The following is a 21,643-nucleotide window of genomic DNA, read 5'->3' on the forward strand; positions in this document are numbered from 1 at the left end:
TCTAAAATGCTGCACTTCCCAAGTCACGCTCTGAAAAACAGTAGTAATAAAAACTCTTCATGAAGTAGAATAGGAATCTGAGTACGTAGAAAACTGAATGCTGAGACTGAGAAATTATTACTCTGGTATATGAATTTTTAATAGGCTGTCTTTCTAATGATGTTTCATCTATCAAATAAACGATAAGCATATCCCAAGTGACTTGCAGGATATTCCCAGAAATGTACAAGCATAATTCCAATGCCTATATATTTTAATGAACTAATTACAAATTAATTATACCAATTATGCATAATCAATAGTATTTCTACTTTGTCCTGAGTTTTCTTTTGTCTGTCTTTAGGGATTTAAATGCTTAAAACAGAGCCACCTTCTTTTTTTTTTTTAATAAGGTCCTATGGGAAGACCTGTACACATGTTCCTAAAACTTTGGGATGCCTTTAGAGCAATAGAGTAGACTTACTCTCTTTGCTAGAAGAGGACTATATTTATATAGGATGCTCTTCAGCTTCCCATGATCACTATGTATAAAAAAATCTTTTTTTCCCCCTTTGCTGAATGTCCTAATTTGTAATTATGTGGTAGGAAATCTAAAATCTTTGAGCCTGCTGCTCTGCTAGCAAGGTCAATACTTGGTGAGAGGGGAGGTGGATGGGGAGGCTGGTGCTGTGTATTCAGGTTTCACTGGATTTTTTTTTTCCTCCCAGTGTGATGGCTTATTTAAATAAGAAACATCGAAGAGGTCTTAAAATGAAATCTTCTGTGTACTTTTCTATTGTCACCACTGTGTCGGGATCTTGTCAAAGCTCTTAGGCAAGGCATTGCTTTTTCTTGATAATGCTTAGATGAAAAGGCTGCAGAAGGAGAGGCCATGCTGACAGGCTCTGCGAGCGGTGTGCTTTCTTCAGCTGATAACGCGTCGTGCTCAGCAGAGACCTGAGGAGCAGCGTTGCGTGGCTGGTGATTCTGTCTTGAACAGGGACCCTGCCCCCCTTTCGGCCGTTAAAAAGGTGTGCTGTTCAGTCTGCTGGCCAACTCCTCTGTGAAGCAATATACTCTACCTCCCTTAATTTCCTTGTAATTTCACTTGGAGGAGTTGCTCTCTTTTTCACCTCTTAACTAACTTTTATGTAGTGTTGCTGGCACAGTTAGCGGCAAGGATGTTTTGATGGTGAGTGAGGGACCCAGTACACTGTTTGTGGGGCGCTTTGGGATCATCTGTGATGCAAGGGGCTACAGTGAGCGTATTTGTTGTTCTTTGTCAATAGATGTGAAAGTATCCAGCTTAACAGTAACTTGGCCTGGCCTGAAGCTATACCTCCTAGCCAGCAAGTCAAGAGCTAAGCCATTGTTATTGAGACCAATCCTTTTTCTTAGAAAGAAGTTAAAACAGAAGAGGGCATGGTATGTCATCTGGTTAAAATAGAGGAGAAATGCTATATATAAAAATGGTGGTGTTCCCAGGGCATTAGAGCAAGAGGAACGAAAAATGACACAAGATGAAGACTTCTAGAGAAAAAGAAGAGATCACAGTAGTATAAAAGGTACTTTGAATGGCCCTGAAACAGTGTTTACCGAAGGCCTGATGCATGCAAGCCAACAGATTCTGTCAGTAATGTTTTACAGAAATATTGGAGAAACCACAGGTAGCTGAATTGCAGATTTCTTGAGGCAGTATTGACCAGAAGGTAACTTGAATGGTCTGATGAGCTTTTATCAAATTAAGCAAAAAGCTGAATGGACTTTATGTGGAGCTTAATTTACTGTGCTTTGAAGTCAGAGTATTTTAAAGCAGCTGTTTAAAAGTGCATGAAACTGGAGAGGGCGAGGGTTGGAATAGAGAGGGTTGACATTTTACGTAGCTCTTAGGGGAATGTCTGTGAGATGCTGTTTCTCTCTGTCTGTGCTTGAAAGGTAAGTCCCCAGTGCCTGGCTGCTTTTGCACAGTACCCAGCTGCCCTATAGACCTGTGGGGCTGTAGGAGCTCATGGGCTCCGAGTGGTCCTTGCCAACGTGGGTGTAAATATCTACCCATCCACGGAAGCAGTAACAGGCGTTTCAGCACTGTTATGAGCTTCGTGTTACCCAGACCTGAGACAGCACGAAGTGTGCCTGCCTTTGTCAGCCTGGGGCAGTGCTTAAGGGGTTCTGGCTGTGGTTTAGCAATAGGAACTCCACAGCCGCCTTATTCCTGGGCTTATCTTTATTATCACTAACAGTTTTTTCTTACTGCTGAACCGAAGTCTCTTTTGCTGCACATTCAGCAGGTTGTGTTTTGTCCTTCTCCCAGGGAGCATGGGAAGCAATTGTTTTCTTTTTTATAACACAATCACTGCATAGTCATTCACTGCAGGAAGTGAAGCAATTTAAGTGTCTCCAAACATCTTTCCTCTTTTCTTTATGCCCCAAACAAACAGGCTCCAGATGTAGAGTTACAAAAAAGCAAACTGACTTCTTATTTGTAGAAGGTGGTATTCGACTAGATTATATTTTTTTTTTTCCTTTCTTGGCCTGTTCAACAGTAAGATGCAGGCTGGAGTGCTTTGACATGTTGCTGCCTAAACGTTTGCCGTCTTGTGATAATTTGAGCTTTGTCTGTCTTGTGATAAGTTTGTAATGAACAAAGAAGCATATTCATGTCCTTGTTAAGCACATTTTCACCTGATCATGTGATGGAAACCTGTGGCTTACTGGCAAAAGCTGCACAGCTGTATTAAAAAGCAGTTTTACAATGGCTATCAGCTTGGTACTGGGAAAACTGATAAAGGCAGCTTTTCTCCCATCTCTACAACCCATCCACATTCATTAACATCAAAGTTCTGTAAGCCTCAGTACCAACTGTGTTGGTACTCATCTCACGGAGGATTTGCTTCTCTCCCCCTATGGGAAAGTTTTGCATCCTTTAAATCATATTAAGCTGCTTCATTTGTAAAATAATTCTTAATAGTGTGTCATGAATTCAATGTAGCTTTTTGAAAAATTCTTTTGGAGTTCAGCTTAAATACTACTTTTCAGGACTGAAGAGCTGGTGAATGCAATTGAGCACATTCCTGGTAAAGTTTCTAGGGTGTTCGTGATTAGTGGTTTCCAAAACCTCAGTACTAAAAGCATTGGGAGACCAAAAACCACTTTAATAAGAAATCAAAGAGACTGTGTATCTCAGCATGAGATACAGGCACATACACAGGAATAGCTTGCTGAGGTAGAGAAGCTGGAGAACTTGGATGCAGGAAGGGCTTGGGTATGCCATGACGCTGGGCTGGGGGGGGTCATCAGTGTGACCCTAAGTGATGAGTTAGGAAGGATTTCATGTATGGAGTGGAGTGGCATATCCTAGGGGCAGCCCTGTCTCTGTGAGCTACAACAGCCAGTGGTCTGGACAATACCTGAGTTTGCAGAAAAACTGGAGCATTACTGAGAACATCTGTTTTTCTTTGGTTTGTCGCATATCCTTGAAATAAATGCTAAGCAGTATTATTATTATTAACCTTTAGAAATGTTTTCCCTATTCCCCCAAATTCTACCAATCTGGTTGTTCTTTTTCATTTCCTGCTAGGAAGAATAGCTTTTAATAAAAACAAAAAACCCCAAACCAAAGAAATTCATTATTATTCCACAGATGTCTTCTGCCTGCAAGAGAGGGCGAGAATTTAAAGGGACAAAACTGTAGCTAGATTTTCTGTTAAACACTTGGCAAATCTCAGCAAGGGCAAGATAACGTAGATGAGACTAGAGGAAACTCTGCAACTGAGTGCTGCTTATCTAACTGCTGCGCTAGTCTTTCCATGAGCGTGTGGAGACGGTGGAGCAATGGGCATGTAAAAGCTCAACCCAGACAACTCCGCATCTGTTGTTCTGAATCGATGAGATTTGAGGTGCTGATGGATAAGCATGAAGAATTTTGAAAACTCGTGGAAGTTATGAGGTATTCTGTTTTCTTAAAACCTCACCCTGCCGGAAGATGCTGCTCCCCAAATCCAAATAGTGCTGGTACACTCAGAGTTTTTCTGTCTGTCCTCACTCCGTTTCGCAGTAGCCTTAAAATTCACAGCAACCTTTTTGCCTACCCTGCTGTCTTCTCCCCGTCCATACTGTTGCAAGTCTTCTTTGGGCCAAGTCACTGTTTGCAGAGGCTTGTTGCAGAAAACAGCCTGTCCTATTTCCCCACTTTTCTTTTGCAGCTTTTTCTGTAGCAAATTTTCTGTGATTCATGTGTTTGCTGTTTCTGATGCAAGCTCTCCATGCAGAGAGCTCTGGTTTGTTTGAAAACACACATTGCGCTTCCACAGACTGTTAACAGTGTTGAGGTCAGCACACCTAACTGGTGGAAGGGTTTGCTGGGCTGTCTTGGTGGATTTTTAATCAGGGATTATTTGAATTCAAAAGCTGATCAAACCCAGAAGGCGCAGTAAGACCACTGAGTGCAGTTTGTGTAGGTGATACCATTTATAATTTTTCCTGTGGCTCATCAGTGTTTTTTTCTTTATTCCCACACATCTCTATCCCTTCTTTATCTCATCACACACTGGCTTTCCTCCATTTCCTTATGAGTTCAGGGTTTTTTTTCTTATCTCTGGAGCTTTTCCCTGTAGTCAGCATTCAGTGTGTTTTTTTTTCTGGAGCAGGGAAGTCTGAAAGTATAAGACATTAAGAGAGTCTAATGAATATAATCCCTGTGACTTTAGCTTTGTTGAGAGCAAATATGAAAGACGGATGAAACCTTAGGTTGATTGAGAAGTTTGATAAAATAAAAGATAGTGACATGCGCCTGAGTCCACCGCACAGTGACACTGTCAAAACCACCATAGTCAGTGCCTATCTTTGATCTTTTTATTTGAGAGGAGCAGTAGCGGGTAAGATCTTTTTCGTTTGATCATTCCCTGGAGGCACTTGTGTCCCCACTATCTGCTGCGTATCCCTCTTCCGCAGCAGAGGAACACTGGCTGCGTGGTGCTTGCCAGCTCTGCCAGACCTACGTGGGTTTGAGTAATTGCTGGCCACCGTGTTGGTTCTTGCTGTAGAAGACTGATACGATTTCAGATCGCGGCTGATGAAAGCCCGCTGTGGGAAACCCATTGTGCCACCTACTCTTGTTCTGCTCTTCTCTCTCCTCCTTTGGGTGTGGCTCTGTAGGGTTTGTTTATGGGTTTTTTCCTTTCTCTGTGAATTCCTGTTTCTTTGCTGACATTTCCCACAACAGAAGTTTTGATTAATGCTGGCTGCACACTAGAGCTTCTGAAATTCATTGCTTTATTCCCTCACTGCAGATCAATAAATACTTATGTTTTATTTCCAGTGCTTTGCCTTACATCACAGAAAAGTTCAGCGTTCCTCCTTGAATACCATTCTGTATTTAAGTTTGTATTGCTTCAGTATATCAGCCTGTAGTTTATTTCTTTGGTACAGCCAGAGGCTGTGTGTTGTGTAGGCTTCTTCCCAAGTACTCCTGCTGACTGCAATCTAATACAAGTGGAAGAGGCAGAAACAAGTCTTAAACGCTTTGAATTTCAGTCTGATTGCCCATGCAGTGGATCTCACAAAAACTGGTTGAGCACTTTCTCAGGGATGTTTTTTCAGGCTTTAGAGTACCTTTGGCAGTTCCTACGGCCAACTCCTGCAAATATGTTGGAGGGAATGAACAGAAGGTTTGGACCTTGAGTCTCAATCCTAAATTGAGGCCACCCTAAGGAGGGAATTGGACCTCACTCGCAGCTGGCTCTTCCTCTCTTCTCCCTCTGTCAGGAGGTACTTAGTGCCTTTGAAAAGGCTGCAGGGTGTTTATCGTTCTTGACTCTTGCATCCCGTTGGCAGTGTTGGTGCGTATGTGGAGGGTGGCTCTGCAATGGGAACAAGTGGCACTTCACAAAACGAGAGCATGGCTGAGTAGTTTGTGTAATTTAACAACACCGAGCGCACAGGTAAATTACTTTATGCGCAGTTCTGCCTTTGTTCTACGTAATAGTAAGGCAAACATAAAATGCATTTGGTCCTTTTCATTGTTGACGAGTGTATGTTCCTTGTGCAGTATGCTACAGTCTTGTGTTTTAGAGTTCTTCCAGTCTGGTATCTCGTTCACTTGCAGACTGAAGAGTTTTAAATATGGATATGTATGTTACACCTGGAAGTGGTCCCATGCAAAATGTAATGAAGCTGGGTTGCTCTGACCTCTGAGCTCTAACATGTGTTTGTTTTGGCTCTCTCGCAAAAACCTGCAGTATACAAATTGGCACTTGTAAAATTGTTCAGATAAATCAAAATCGGTACAGGAAAAAAAGTTTCAAACTGTTTCTTTTGGGATCCTTTGCCATGCTATTTTTGATGTGTGTTTTCAGAGGAGTGTTTTTGTGGCAGCAGGCAGTTTGTTGCCTGAAGAAAGCTAAAATATTCTCGGAAGTCAGGCTAGCTGAATTTAGATCTTAAGTGATGCCAAAACTAATATAGCCTGTAACTAAGTGAGAGTGACTTTGCACAGTAAATGTCAGTCACCCGCAGCTTTGTCTTACATTTTCATATGAGCCTTTAAAAAAAGGAAAACACAAACAAAACCCAAGAAAACGTGGTAGCTGCTTACATCCAATGGAGTTACAGCTCCAGCCTCCTGCCCAGGAGAGCCTGCTCCTGATCCCCTGCGCTGAGCCAGGGCTCTGCTGGTGCTGGGGGCCGGGCAGATGGGCATGGGCTTGTCAGAGCATGCAGGGGAGCTGGGCTGGCCTGGAGGGCCCTCTCTTGGCCGCTGCAGAAACCTCACGTCTTGGTAAGGACGGGGAAAGAGTCAGTCGGGTGTTATCATTTTAATTTTTCAGTGTGACGGAGAGAGGTAAGCTGTATTGGTTATATTTCCAGATTTGCTTCCTAAGGACCTCTGATAACTTACTGAGTGTGAATCTTTGGTGCCCATGGCAAGCTCGAATCCCTCACTTGAAGCCACGATAAAGTTAAGCTCTCCAGCAGCATTGCACATAGGACTCTGTTAACTTGGTGCTCCAGGGACTCTTTAACATTTTAGCAGAGCTCAAGTTTTTAAGAGACTTCATACTGCTCCGAACCCAGGGATCCCAGAGGCAGCAACTGCAGTGGCCCCTGCTTGACTCTTTGCACTGCTAAATGAATCCAGAACAAATGAGGCTCTGAAAATAAGAAGAAATATTTGACACCTGGACTGCAGGAAACACTTGTGGATTTTGATGAGGAGCAGTAGAGGGGAAGGGAAAACCTATGGTTCAATGTAGTTAAATATATGGTGTGCTAAGTATGAATAAATTGTGACTATTTTAAACAAGTTCATATACTCTATGGCTGGCTCGAGCACAAAGGAAAAGACAACAGCTACAACATACTAGTTCCTCAAAGGGTTACCTGGAGGCCAGCATCCTGGGCTGCTGCTGGTGCATGGCAGTGGTCAACTTTCATCGTTTATACAAGTGGCAATTTTTTTTACATGTAATATTTTTTTTTTTTTAAAAAAAAAAGGAATTTGTGTCAGTGCTTGTGAGTTAAGAGGTTTTGTCTCCCGATAGCTTTACTTTGCAGTCTGATTCCTTTCCTCATTGTTCATAAATCATTCACTTGCATAAAGGAATCCTTCAGTAAACTGAAGTTAAAAGTTCCTCTTTAAATGTACCAAGCCCCATTCATGCCCGTTTTATGATGATGAAATTGCATGGGGCTGTCCTGTGCACACTCCCTCTGCTGTAATGAGAAGTCATGTAATAATTTCTTGGACTTTTGAAGTGGGGTCATTTCAGTATTGCAGCCGAGTACCATTGTCCAAGCTCTGGGTTGGGGGAGAGGGTTTCATCCCAGCCTGTAAACTCCATGCAAGTAAATGGGCCTTTCACTTTAAAGCAGACTGAAATCCAGCCCTGACTGCCAGTGACTAAAAATCACTATTATCTGGCTTAATGGGAGCTGAGTAAAATGAAACAAGAGCCTTAGGGTAGGTGTGCAGTTGCAGTTAGTGCTGGTTTTTAACCTTGAATGGCTTTACCTGGGCTGTTAACATGGAGGTGGCCCCGAAGTCCATCAGGGCCCTGTAGGAGTGAACTTGCTTTGTGTAGTTAGTGTAGAAAGTAAGAATCTGGTTTTCTGCCTGCTGCTAGCACTGCTGTCCTTAAAAAACGAGACAACAACCCACGCAGCCCAGTTGCACTCGCCGTTTATAAGATGTGACTGTGAATTCGGTGTTTGCTGCCTTCTTTTAGCAGCTGATGTTCTTCAGGGTGCGTTTGGGTTTGAGTGTAAATCCTAAGGCAAGGTTTACAAAAAACATTGTTCCTTTTGTTTTGGTAAGAAAAGTACAGTGCGATCCACCGTTGCAGTCACCTTCGTGTTGAATTATGGAGAATATGTGTTAATGATTGCACCTTGAAATTTGGTACTGTGCCTTCACGTGTGGCTTTTGTTGCATTCCTCACGGCAATCGTGCTGCGATCCACAGCTACGGGTAGCAAACAGGGTTTTAGAGCTCTGCTCGCGTTACTGGCTCAGCCCTGGCACTGTGTAGTTTATATTGCTCTTCTCTTCCTGTACAATAGCTCCCTCTGCTTGAAAACAGCAGTGGAATTATAACCCCTGTTTTGTATTTGCCTGATCAACGGGTTTTAATATGGGCCCCTTTTTTAAGATTTCTTCTGCTGCTGCTCATGGTGAGGCAATTCCAGTACGTGGCTTATGCTTGTGCATGTTGTAGACTAGCGATGGTAACTGTGCTGTTCTCAGACCTTGTGCTGCACAGGAACTGCATGTATTTCATTTTTAGCCTGAGGGTTAGAGCTGGCTGGAACACTTTTTCAGCTAAATTATCTCTTACCAAAACACGGTGATTTATTGATGCTAAAATCTTTTTATTTCAGTGAAAACTTAAGATGAAACAGGACTGTTTCTTATCGGAAACGTGGTAGGTAGGCCACTGACCTTGAATATCTGCATAGAAGAAGCTAATGGTGAGATTCCCATGTCTGAATTAAGTGGTTCTGATCTCCAACCCAAAAAAGAGCAGTTTTGGATCAGAGAGAGCAGGGATTTGAACCTGGTTCTCCCACATTCTCAGCCAGCACTGTAATTACTGGGCCAGTCATTCACTTGCAAATTTTTGTTAGTGTATCTGCATAAGTAAGGACGAGTGCTGGTTTTGTTCTGTTCATTTTTTTTTTATCAATATAGCTAAGCCAGCAAAAGTCATAGTATCGAAGCTGTTGTGTCAGCAAAGGTGTAGTTTTGCTGAGAGAGCGTTCACCCATTTAGGGAACCAGCATAAACCTTGCTTGCCGTGGCAAGATGAGCCCACGATAGGGAAACGTGCTGGTTTAGTTCTATTAGCAGAGCCTTCCTAACACGAGCTGTGCCTTACTTGCCCGAAAACGGCTGTCTCAACACGGTCCTGGTTTTGCAAAGAAGTCCAAAAGGTTATTTTTATTTTGCGTTGGAGCAAACCCAAAAATGAAAACCATCTCAGAAGCCTGTTTGTTCTGTGGTCAGCTGTCATCGGGGTGGTTACGCACATGGGTTTGTCGGCAAGGGCAGGCAAAGCCGACTCTCCACACAAAGGGCAGCGGTAACTTTGCATTTGCAAAATTCAACACTCTTAAAGCAAAACCTATTTTTTCTTTTACATCTTGGAATCCTTTGGATTCTTCTTCTGGACTTCTCTGCGTTTGGGTTTGTTTTGTTTCTAAAACGTGTCCGAAGCGTATGCAGAACGGGGGTAGCTGGCTGTTTGAGACAAAGGAAAGCCTTTCCCTTGGCATTGTGCGAGGCAGGTTTGAGCACGAACAGCCGGACAGCCCGAGCGCCTTGGCACGGGTTCAGTAGGCAGAGCACCACCGTGCAGCGGAGGGAGGCTGCTGGGCTTCATTACCAAGACGTGATCCTCGCAAGGAAGCCTCTTCTGTACGATGCGGATACCCAGGGTTTGGGAAGATTATAAAATGGCAGGATTAAGCAGTGGAACAGGAGAGAATTGTAGGTAATATGTATTTATTTGAATTCGGCTTCAGCATGGCTCTTCCTGCTGAGCTCTAATTTCAGTTCTCTAATTTCAGCCATTTACAGATACTGCATTCATTGCCTCATATGTTTGCACATACCTCAATAAAACATGTTCCCTCGGAAAGCAGTGTATAGTTATATAAAAATAAAGAGTTAAAAAAGCATTCCTGTTTTCAAATTAACACTGAGGTGCTGACTTCATGGTGGTCTTTGTGATTTGAATTTTGCCCTTTTTTTTTTTTTAATCCCTCCCGTGCCCTGAATAAGATGCAGGTCCTGAGGGAAAAATAGTACGTGATTATGCATTTGAAGACCCAGTGTGTACAAGGAGCATTTCTGGACTTTATGAGCCCTTAGCAAGGGGGAGAAAGGCTAATTCTCATCTTAAAAAACCCCAAAACAAACAAGGACACTAAAAAAAAAAAACCATAAATTTGTTTTGTGTATCTTTCTGCCACTATATAATAAACTTATGATCATTTCATTGGATTGAGGATGAATTTTTAAATGGCTGAATGCATTATAGAAATGGTACATGACACAACGCAAAGGCTAATACTGGAAAAAAAAAATAAGTGCAATGAATAACTTCCAGCAGTTTACAGTCTCTCCAATCTGTATGATATTTTCTACTTCACCTTCCTCTGTATTCACTACCACAGTGTTCCTTGTCTTCAGCAATAATCTTAGTTACTCTTCTGTTGCTGTCCCCTATATGTTAAGGAAGCTTCGTGGGTAGAGAAGATTGTCTTTTATAGGTTGTCATGCAGATTTGACAAAGCAGGAACACTGCAGTACTATAGCAAATGTTTACTGCTATTTCTTGAATGTTTTGGGTTTGAATTTTAATTTTAATTTAATAATATTTTTAATTAAATTTCTAATCTTGCAATGATTTCTTTTAACATCAGTTTTGCTGCTCTGAAACTCTCAAATGGTTATTTTATGTAACATTAGCACATAACAGGCCGGATGGAGGCTTGTGGAAAAGTGCCAGTGTTGTTTTTCTGTCTGCAGGTTGGCCTGGCCGCTTCTGTGTGTGCGAGAAGAGGGCAGGCAGGGTATCAGTCAGCTTTCAGATCTTAAAATTTCTTAATGGATTAGGCAAGTGACAGAATATCTTCCTACTGCAAACCTTTCTTTTTGCGAACTGTAAGCCTTGGCAGTATTAGCAGACGGTCCTTTTGAATGTCTTAGCAAGCTTCGGTTCTGTAGCATTAGTTGATGAACGTGCTCAAGTGCTCTTTACATACTCAAAATAAACATCATCTTTATGGGGGCTTTGACCTTTTTTTTAATTTTTTTTTTTTTTTTTTTCAGGACCCCTTGGATCCAACAAGAACAGCCATTGTGATCAGCTCTTTGGTGGCAGGTGGAGTAGCCGAACGTGGGGGTGAGCTTTTACCAGGGGACCGCTTAGTGTTCGTCAATGAGAAATATTTGGACAGTGCCACTTTGGCAGAGGCAGTGGAGGTGTTGAAATCTGTGCCCCCAGGTACAGTTTCTCTTGGAATCTGCAAGCCTTTGGTGGTAAGGACTGATTTTAACTTTTTTCTATTTGATTCTATGACATGTGTAGACTGGGTTGTTGTATTTGGGGTTGAGGGGAAATTCAGGGTAGAAGTATGTGTGCAAGTGGAAAGCAACTAAGTTGCCGTGCATACACAGCGATGTGTCCAGAAATTCTGGATAGCAGGTGAATGGGCAGCTCAACGTCCAAAAGGTCTGGCTGGAAAAGCAGCGTTCTCAAGTTCCTCCTGAAAGAATATCCACATGGGATCAGAAGATGTGTCTGGGCAAACGTATGCACACTGGCCCTATGCATAGGTGTAACATGGTTTGAGCAATTCAGCAAATCAGTTAATATGTGCTGAAGTCCTTTTCACTCTAAGATACTGCTAAGTGCTTGCTTGAGCTCCACTACGTCAAAGAAACTTAATCTGTTTGAAGTCAAGACTGTAAATTCAAGTAGAATTTCCTTTTTCTAGAATCGGGGCTCTGGAACAGACAGTAGTTTACTTGAGAACACTGCAGTGTTGTTCATCGAGGGCACCCAGGCAAAATTAATTAAAGTAAAGCACCATCTAACAGAAAGTGTTTGTAATTCAAACTGGTAGAGGAGTGGTGAAATAGGAATGTAGGAAGGCTGTTGAATATATTCTTTCCTTTTCTAAAAAGTACTATTTCATTGTTTATATCCTTGTATTTGTCTGTCTTTCCTACACATCTCTCTGTTTTTACTATATCTATACTAACATATTAAAAGAATAAAAGCTGTTGTCTTTGTCCCCTCCATTTATGACTTTTTTTATAATTCTGTAACTTTTCCCCATCTCTTTTCTAATGGCTAGTTCTCCCTCTTCCTTTTAGTTTATTGAAAAATGTGGGGTTTTTTTGTTTGTTTGTTTTCCTGACTCATCATTTTGATTGCCTTTCTTAGGGAGAAAGCAAGGAGGAGGAGAACATGCACAGTGTGGATTCCAGCAACATTAAAACCAGCCCTGGGTCTCCAGAACCAATAGATAACATTAATTTCTCAATAATACTTGAAGCACCACAGGTATTTGGTTACTGTTTTGGTTCAGCTTAAGTTTATGTGAATGTTTTAAAGTAAAAAAAATAGTATTTCCTTCAGATGAGACTTAAGTATCGGATAGACTTCAGGCTGGATTCCCTCTGAAAAAGACTCTAACAGCTAACTGCACTAATTGTTACAATACTAATTGTCACGATACTAATTGTGTCGTGAACACTAAGCATATGCATAGCACTAACAATGCAGTTCCCAGACTGCCTTATCAAATTACTATGTTATTAAAACACCTTGGGTTACCTCTGATATGAAATAGGAAAGCTACGTTATTAGTGGTCATAAGTACAGTAGTTCAGCTTTACAAAGAAAGTAAGTTATGGAAGCAGAACAGTTTTTATAATAATGAAGCTAAACAAAAAAGTAGTCTATTGTGAAGGCAAGCTTGAAATCTGTCCTTCTTCGTAGACTTCCTGTGTCATTGTGAGTGATTTCTTTACTCTCTTCCTCAATTCTCTTCTTTCTTGTTTTCTGAGAAATAATTCTGTTTATTGTGGGAGGATGAGGCACTAAAGGTAGTGAGAAACTCAGATACCGGGGTAATAGGCAATAATATTGCAATACTGACCTGTCTAGGGTGAGAGATGTGTATATAACAAGTGCTTTGCAAAATTTTTATTAATTCACATTGGTAAATACATTCTTTTTAGAGCAGAAAAGACAATACATAAAGGATCATCCAGAACTGCTACACAGTAATAAAAATAAATTCTAAATTTTCTTGTTGCTAAACATGCCTACCTGTCTCTGGACACAAACATATCTTTAATGCTGAAATGGTGTATTAGAACCACCAAAAGGAGCAATATTATAGGGTAGATGTACGTATGCTATGTAGAAATTAGCTTGGACATATTTACTCGTTTTCATGATGTAAAGTGGAGTTTGTTGTTTTCTGGGTGCATAGGAAGGGTTCCTGGCAGAGCAGTTAGTCCTCTGCCAGCTCACATTGTTTCTCTGCTTCCTAAACAAAACTAATGTTATTAAGTATGTTTAAATGAAGTATTTTATCTTAGTCCTGCTGAATATAGAAACTGGAACGATCAATTTGTACAAAATACATGCAGGGGTATTGCTTGTATTTTGTTCTCCCTTACGTGTGACAGCGTTGATAGTAGCTTAGAGCAGTAGTATAAAATTTCCATCCACTTATTGTCTCACCTGCTCGTATAAGAGCCAAGAGTGGTGTGTCATGATGGCTTCCACTCTTATGCACCAGCATAGTGCTGACAAAGTTGACTTTAAAAAAAAAAAAAAAAACAAAAAACCAAACAAAAAAAACCCCTCAAAGATGTTATATCCTACAACAGTAGACTTTACTGTCATGTTTGCAGTATTCCTATTCCATTGATAGCGTCTGCTACTGCAGTGCAGCAGGCTGGGATTACACGTACCTCACTGCTATGTCAGGAGATGGTAATACAAATTGCTGTGTGGTTCTGAGCGAAGTCAACTGTTTTACACAGCGATGAAGTTGGTGCCTCTGACAGAAGTGTGTGGAGAATGATGCTGCAGAAGTGGAGGGAAGTGAAATGAAGTAAAGGTGAAGAGAATTAGAATCTCTTCAGACAGGGTATTTTTTGAGATTGAGGTACACAGGTCAAATAGATTAAAGGAACATTTAATGCTTATGAAAAATGTGCTAATTTCTAGATTGCTAATGTTCTGCTTTCATGCCAGCTAGTGTTATTGCATTGTTTCCTTATGCCCTTGTCCGTCTCTTGTTTTCTCTCCTGTCTCTGATTTGAACTATGCAAACATTTTGGCAGTGTCTGGGTTTTTTTTTTTTTCGCATTTGTACAAACCTAACAAAACAGGATTCTGACACTAAAGGTCAGAAATAGTCAGAAATACCTTGGGGAGTCTGGGAAGGGGCAGGAAGCAGAAAGAAAAACAAAAAACAAACAAACATTTTGAATGAGAACCCCTGAATCTGTAGATTGGTTTTGGTGTTTGGAGTTTTGGTGCCTTGAGGATCGGGTTTGGGCCTACGGACTTGATGGCCTGAAGAGCAGAGGAAAAGCTTTCTGTGTGTGGCAAGATTGATTGATTGATTGAAAGCTTTCTGGTAGTGGTTCAAGGCATAAAAGTTCGGACACCTGTGTAGGTGTAGACTCGCTCTGAGCCAATGACTTGCACCCCATTGTGTTTGGGAGAAACACAAAGCGTTGGAAATTGGGCAGGCACGTGACAAATCCCAGAAAAAGAACTGCTGAGCGAGGTCTTTCAGAGTGGGTTTTGATACGTTTTCTCTTGGGTTTATTGTTTGATTTTTTTTTTTTTTTTTTTGGTTTGTTGCTCTGTGGTTTGAATTCAGTAGAAAGTTGAGCACCCTTCTCTTTAAAACAGTAAGGGTATTAGATAATGAGCAGTCAGTTATGTCTTTTGTCTTTTTTTTGAGGATGTGGGTCATCCATTTCCCCTCTCCCTCAGATTAAAATATTGTATGGTATACCTAAGGCAGGGACAAATGAGTGTGGCTTTTGTTTTGGTTTGGGTTTTTTTTGGTGTTGTGTTTTGTTTTGTTTTTTTTTATTGCTGATACTGGTGCATAAGCAAACTCTCAGGCTGTTTTTTATTTAACTGATGGTGTGGTAAGAAGTGTACATGTATTCATAAAGCAATAGCAAATAAGTCTGGAGCACAGAAATACTTTAGCTGGATTTATATATACTTTTTCCTGTAGGTGGTTTTAGTGCTATTTAATAATTCCCATTCCCTAACTTCAGTCCAGATTGGTTATTCTGAATGGCTGCAGCAATATCTAAAATGTGCAACTTAAACTTCTGTATATTTAAAAAAAAAAAAGGCAATATCTACTTTTCTTATAGAAAATGCAAAAGGTAGAAGATTTTCAATTGAAAAATCAGGATGTACCTTTAACAGGGGCCTAACATAAAACATAGTTTTAAAAGAGTTAGCAAGAAACTTAATGTAAAATCTATATTCCTGTGATGTTTTATGCAGGGTTTCAGAGATGAAACACCTTTTAAAGAAGAACTTGTTGATGAACCAATTTTGGACTTGGGAAGGTCATTTCAGCTTTCTCAAAATGACAGTGACTATGAGAAGGAGTCCTGGGAGATGCATGAATTTCTGAAACCCAGAACAGAAGTCATGGATGAAGAACGGGAAATGTTGGTGGATGATGAGTATGAAGAAGATGCAGGCTTCCTGAAATATAATGCATCATGTGGACAGCAAGCAACTTCAGAGAGGAACATCAATACAGAACGATGGGCAAAGCAACTTGAGACTAGTGAAATGCAAGACTTAAGATCCAGTGTTATCTTAAGTCCAAAACAGTCCCTGGAATATCCATTCAATAAAGATGGAATGGTAAGGAATGCTGTGTTGGTCTCAGTGCTGTACCCTGACCATGGGACCCATATCTCAAGGCAAATTCCAGACCTAAACTCTGTAAGGACTCTTCCTAGTGTTTTGATTACCAGATGAGATCTGAGTACCTCTAAGGAACACCAGCCTATCCTTTTGTACATTTTGGACGCTTCTTTTGGTTACTTAGTGTCTGTATATTTAACTGCTTGAATGAGATACGTGCTGTGCTTGGTGTATTTACAGGCAGCCTGTACTTGTGTCTTCTTTCCCATCTCTGACTTGTGGGATCAGTTCTTTTTTGCAAGCTGTACTAATATGGTGTGTGTCAGTAGTAGCAGAATGTCAGTTTTTGGTTTTAATAGTCCATGGGCTTCAGCAGCAACACTAGTGAAAGAGCTCCCTCTTTGCCTCATTATTTTTAATCCAAATCAGCTCATTGAGCCTGATAATGCAGTTGAGTGAAAAATGATATGGTGGAAGCAATTGTAACAAGCATACTGGTGGGTGAAGGAGTAGGAGGAGACAGAGCTTCAGGTAAATTGCAAACCTCTTATTTATACGTCCTCCTCAAGTATTCCGAGAATTTTTTTTCCCTTCTGAGTCTTTGTTCATCACTTGCCAAACAAAAAAAGTGGTAATATCAGCCCTCCATGCACCAGCTTCTGAGATGTATGCTTTTATAAGAAAAAACTAAAGTGGAAAAGGATTTAATATCACAGCCACAGAGAATTTCGGTTTTGTTTGGCTTGTCCCCTTAGGCACTATGTACATAAACAGCTTCTAGTGACAGTTGTATAGCAGAGTACACAATATTAAATATATAAATTTGTCACTTAAAAACAACAAATCAGCGAGAGTAAAGAACTTCTTGTCCGGATTACAGGCAGGTAGAAAGATACAGTTGCTTTATATTGCAATCGCACATAACATTTTTCATGCCTCTTCTTAATATAGTACGTAAATGAGCAGTTAGTACTTCTCAGTTATGTGAATGAATATGAATGTTGTTTGAGAAAATGTGAATGTTTGCTGTAAAAATCAATTTTCATGTCAAATACTCCTGTATAAATTGATACTATTACTTTCTATCTTTAATTACTTTTTTTCTCCTCTGTGAAGTGTGAAGAAAATGCTAGTATAAGTTCCCTGTCTTTGGGAACCACAGCTCACAGTGGCTACCAAAAAGACATATTTGATACCGAAACTACCCAGTCAGGAGCAAGAAACAAGATGGATTTAGGTTTGTAAGAAGTTTTTTATTTATCTTATAATTTCATGTTTACGAATTTAAATTTGATACCAGAACACAAATTCTTTCAAATAAAGGCTTCTGCAGGCTCAAGGCAATCTGGCTGTAAATAGGTTTCAGCTTCATGATCTTGCATCCTCCTCCAAATTGTTACCTCCAGTTGTCACAAGTGATATTGGTAGTGGCTGCAGCTTTGTCCTGCCTGTGGAGAATCACTATCCTCTGTGTAGCTTTGTCCACAGTAGGACTCCATGCATAAGTGCAATAGAACATGTCTTTAATTTCTGTCAGGAGTTTGTCTCAGTCACTTTTGATTGCTGATTTTGTAGATTTTTGCACTTTAAAAAAAAAAAAAAAACTGAGACAGGCTGTGGAGGTAAATTTACCAGAATCAAAATTTGCAAGTAAACTCTATGGTAGATAATTGCCCTATATCTTGGCTTTGTAATCTGTGCTCAGAAGCAAAGCTTCTCCTTGTTGGATGCCCAGAGGTAGATGGTTAGAATAGGCTAGATCATCAGGGAACTAAATTTATCAGCCTGCCTGAGATAGCACTCACTGATTGGGAGAAAGAAGGTTGGTTGTTTCCTTTCTTTGTCACCTGCATCTTGCACAGCAGACAGTGTGTAAGCTGCAGTGGCAGACTGACAGCTCTTGCAAGGAGCTCTGGTAGTTTAAGTTTCCACAAAGATTTGGCGTTTCCTGTTATAGCTTGACTGCAGGTACATCAGAAGCAAGGTGCTATAAAATTGTTTAGTGTGGTTTAAATTTCCTTCAGAAATAAATATTCTGTATCTAAGCCTCTTGATCGTCACACATCTGCATTTGGAGCATGGTGAGCTAATGGGTTTATTTACAAGGATGATAATTGGTAGGTGCAGGGACAGAGGAAGCAAAAGTTTACGTCTACACCTTTTCTTCTTCAGGTACAAAGCTTCAGATTGACTCTAAAGGACATGGGCTTGCTGTTGATCTGGAAGCTGTTGAAAAGGAAGAACTGAAAGGAGAGGATTATGTTTTTTCCAAGAAACAGGAATCTGGGAGAGTTACCACCTTAACTCAGCCTAGAACAGCGTTGTGCAGGTATGGAGGAAAAAATTCAGGTTTCAGATTATTTTCAATCAATACTCTTAATTTTCTTCTTGCTTTACTTAGCTGACTAATCATCAAAAGCTGTGTGAAACAGTAAGATGTACATAGACGGCCAGTTCTATGGCTTTTGCCCAAGGAGCTGAATTTTGCCTTACAACCTTATTGAATCTTTACTTCCTACATTTCCTTTCCTGAGTACTGGGACAGAAAAGTGCGAATGGCTTTGCCACCTACTTCACTTACTCCACAGTGAGGGTAGTATGGCTGTGGGTTGGAGGAGAGGGACGTAGCCTTTACCAGCAGCATTGGTCATTACTGCTTAAGGAGCTCTCCCATTTGCTCCTTAGCACAGCTCTGTCCTCTTGGTTTTCCCTTTCCTTCCTTCCAAAGGGAAGAGCAGTTCAGCTGTGGCTCTCAGGCCTGCGCAAGAAGTTTTAATCTTGCCCGTGCTGCTGAGAAGCCTTGAGCTGGCACTGGTCATAGGTATTTGCTACATCTGTCCAGTGTCCCATACTTCCCCCACCAGTTTTGGATGAGTGAGTAGTGGATCTGCTTTCGGGACCTGTTGATTCAAAACCTCAGTACTTCCCTAATTCATGTGTAACCTTCCATCAGAGGGAAAGCAGCTCAACAATAAGGGGAGGGGATTATTTCTCCAGCATCCTACTTCCTTTTTGCAGTTTGAGTAGCATTTACAGCTCTCAGGATCTACAGAAAAAGTGTGCAAGGATGTATTGTTTCAACCTTTCTGTGGGGGCATGCAATTCCATACTTGGGGTCCTATTCTGTGAATAGGTGAGTCATATAGTACAAAAGTTTAATTAACACCCTGTTCTGGGGTGTTTAATGGAATACACCGAATCTGTTCTCCTAGTTGCATCATGATCTGCTTTCTGGTCAGCTAGACTGGTTTTATCATGTTTATATCCCTCTAAGAATCACAGCCTATTTATCAGAAAGTAAATATTAAATGCTTGAATAGTCATTTCGAGGAAGTAAATACAGCACAGATTTGTGCATCACAGAGCAGCTTATAAATTTGGTCTGCCCATCATGTTTGTTTCTGGAGCATTCCTTAAGTACGTTTAAAACTAAATACAAAAATTCCTGTCTAGTCTGTTGACTCTGCACATTTGGTTTAAACTGGACAGTGTGAGAAGGCGTTGCTCTCTCACTGCCAGATACAAAATATGCAAGGAATTGTGACCTGGCATGGGTGATGCCTTTTTTATTTTGCATTCTTCCCCTCCCTCTGCCCCCAATTAGTGAATTACCTGAGAGAGAAGAAGGAGAAGGAGAAGAAACTCCAAACTTCAGCCACTGGGGACCACCACGAACGTATGTTCATATGATTACGTTATTTCTTACCGTTTACCTTATGTCTTTTTTTCTGGAGCCCAATTAGTTCTCGTGGGTTTTTTTTCTTCCCCTTGTCTGCCAATAACTTTAAGGTACTTGTCTACCTTGGGCTTTCTTAGATACAGCGAATTTTTAACAGATGTTCAACAGAATGATGCCTTCTATTTATACAGCTGACTTGGGAAAGCCTGGCGGGTTTACGTTGTGGATGACCTACAAGTTCTTGCCCATTTAATAACTATTAGGTGTGAACACTGCACATAGTGCTGCTGTCTCCTTTTCCACAGGTTCTCCGATAAACTCAATGGCAGAATTCCAAATTGCCAAGCCAAGTTTTAGCCACATCCTCGTTGTATTGTTAACATTTTTAGGTGAATTGTTTTTATGGTCCTAAGTAAACTATGATCAGAAGATTTCTGCTTAAGCTGATTAATATGCATCTGATACACTGAAGTCAGTGTTCAGAAAGTTGTATGAAATGCTTTATTATTTGTCTAGCATACTGCTTGCAGTGGCCATTTCTGGACAATTTGCTCAAACTGAAAGAGGATGAGTGCTTACTTGAAGACCTGCCTGTTTTACCCTGAGTTTCTCTGAAATAAAAACCTACTGGAAGTGCAGTGGGCATGGGTTGGCAGGAGAATTTTGTTCTTTTTGTTGGGTGAGGTCTACTCAGGGTAAAAAGCCACCTCCGTTGAGAGCATTCTTAGACTTCTGGCTTTATCCCTTTACTCTATTAAATCTTCTTGAAATACTAAAAGTTTACATTTATTTAAGGCTTTGCATTTATAGTTTAGAAAACTGTTCAAGCTGTTAAACTACCGCATGTATTTTTTCAGTGTTGAGATCTTTAGAGACCCTCACGTGTCTCTTGGAATCAGTATTGTTGGTGGACAAACTGTCATAAAGCGCCTGAAGAATGGAGAAGAACTTAAAGGGATCTTTATCAAACAAGTTTTGGAAGACAGCCCAGCAGGAAGAACGAGGGCTTTAAAAACTGGAGATAAAATACTTGAGGTAAATGCAGACAAACCTACCTTTTCATTGTAATATATAGAAGAACGGACTCTTCATACTGAAATTTGGTCTGTTATTTTGTGTGTGTTAATTTGGAATAGTTAACAGTCTGATTAACTACTATTTTGGGGGAAATCTTGATTCTGACAGGTGCCATGGGGGAGAAAGCCATTCCTAGCTTTTATCTCTGGCTCTGTGTTGATTTTTTTTACTCATTTTTCTCCAAATGAATACTACTGAATCTGGGTTCCCAAGCTGATAGTGCTGTTCTTGTAGTGCTTTAGGGTTGTGTGTGAAGGTTTGAAAAATTGTTTCAAATCAGGTTTAGTTCACAAACAGGTAAAATCTGAAAGAGTTGTACCATTGTATCTAGCGTTCTCTGACAATCTTATTCCTTATGGTTTTATCTAGAAGGATTGCTTTGGGAAGCATACTGCCATCTGTTAATGGTGAATTCTATGTAATATACTTTTCCTTAAACCATCGTGGAAATATACTTTAAAAATAATTTCTCTTGACTGCTTTTGGTACCTTCCTCAGATATACTAAATCTTCTGTGAATGTGTGTGACCTCTCGTAATGACTCTGTGCCAGAACCAAGCTGCCTAATAAAAATAAACATTGTTTGTTAGGTTTCTGGGATAGACCTACAAAACGCCACACATGAGGAAGCAGTAGAAGCTATCAAGAATGCAGGAAATCCTGTCGTGTTTGTGGTTCAGGGTTTGTCTAATGTACCAAAAGTAAGTTTATTTCTATTTTCATTCCAAAACTTAATAAATGTGTAATACTCATCTTATTTTAAACTTGGCTAAATTTCTTTCAGCAAGTTCCATCAATTTTTGTGTCCATCCTTTCTGTCAGAGTTTCTGCTTATGGACCATGTAATTGATTACTTGTCTGGCCTAATTTGAAATCTTGTTTCTCTGATGTAAATCACATAGGTGTAAATCTGTTGACTGGGTGTTAGTTCAGTTCTCCCACCTGTGTAATTGAGTGTCCCTGTGTAT

At 40.5% G+C, this 21,643-nt stretch overlaps 1 protein-coding gene across 1 annotated transcript in view; it reads left to right on the forward strand.

The window, feature by feature from the left end:
* The window catches only part of PATJ (PATJ crumbs cell polarity complex component), a 147,010-nt gene that overhangs the window by 35,634 nt on the left and 89,733 nt on the right, over positions 1 to 21,643 (forward strand). Inside the window, exons 18-25 of the mRNA XM_068407131.1 lie at positions 11,308 to 11,514; positions 12,428 to 12,547; positions 15,545 to 15,916; positions 17,036 to 17,156; positions 18,092 to 18,248; positions 19,524 to 19,595; positions 20,456 to 20,633; positions 21,266 to 21,376. Of these exons, the coding sequence (XP_068263232.1) occupies positions 11,308 to 11,514; positions 12,428 to 12,547; positions 15,545 to 15,916; positions 17,036 to 17,156; positions 18,092 to 18,248; positions 19,524 to 19,595; positions 20,456 to 20,633; positions 21,266 to 21,376 (1,338 nt within the window). The remainder of the gene's footprint in view (positions 1 to 11,307; positions 11,515 to 12,427; positions 12,548 to 15,544; positions 15,917 to 17,035; positions 17,157 to 18,091; positions 18,249 to 19,523; positions 19,596 to 20,455; positions 20,634 to 21,265; positions 21,377 to 21,643) is intronic.

The sequence above is a fragment of the Nyctibius grandis genome, chromosome 8 (genome assembly GCF_013368605.1).
Source record: "Nyctibius grandis isolate bNycGra1 chromosome 8, bNycGra1.pri, whole genome shotgun sequence".
Lineage (NCBI taxonomy): Eukaryota > Metazoa > Chordata > Aves > Nyctibiiformes > Nyctibiidae > Nyctibius > Nyctibius grandis.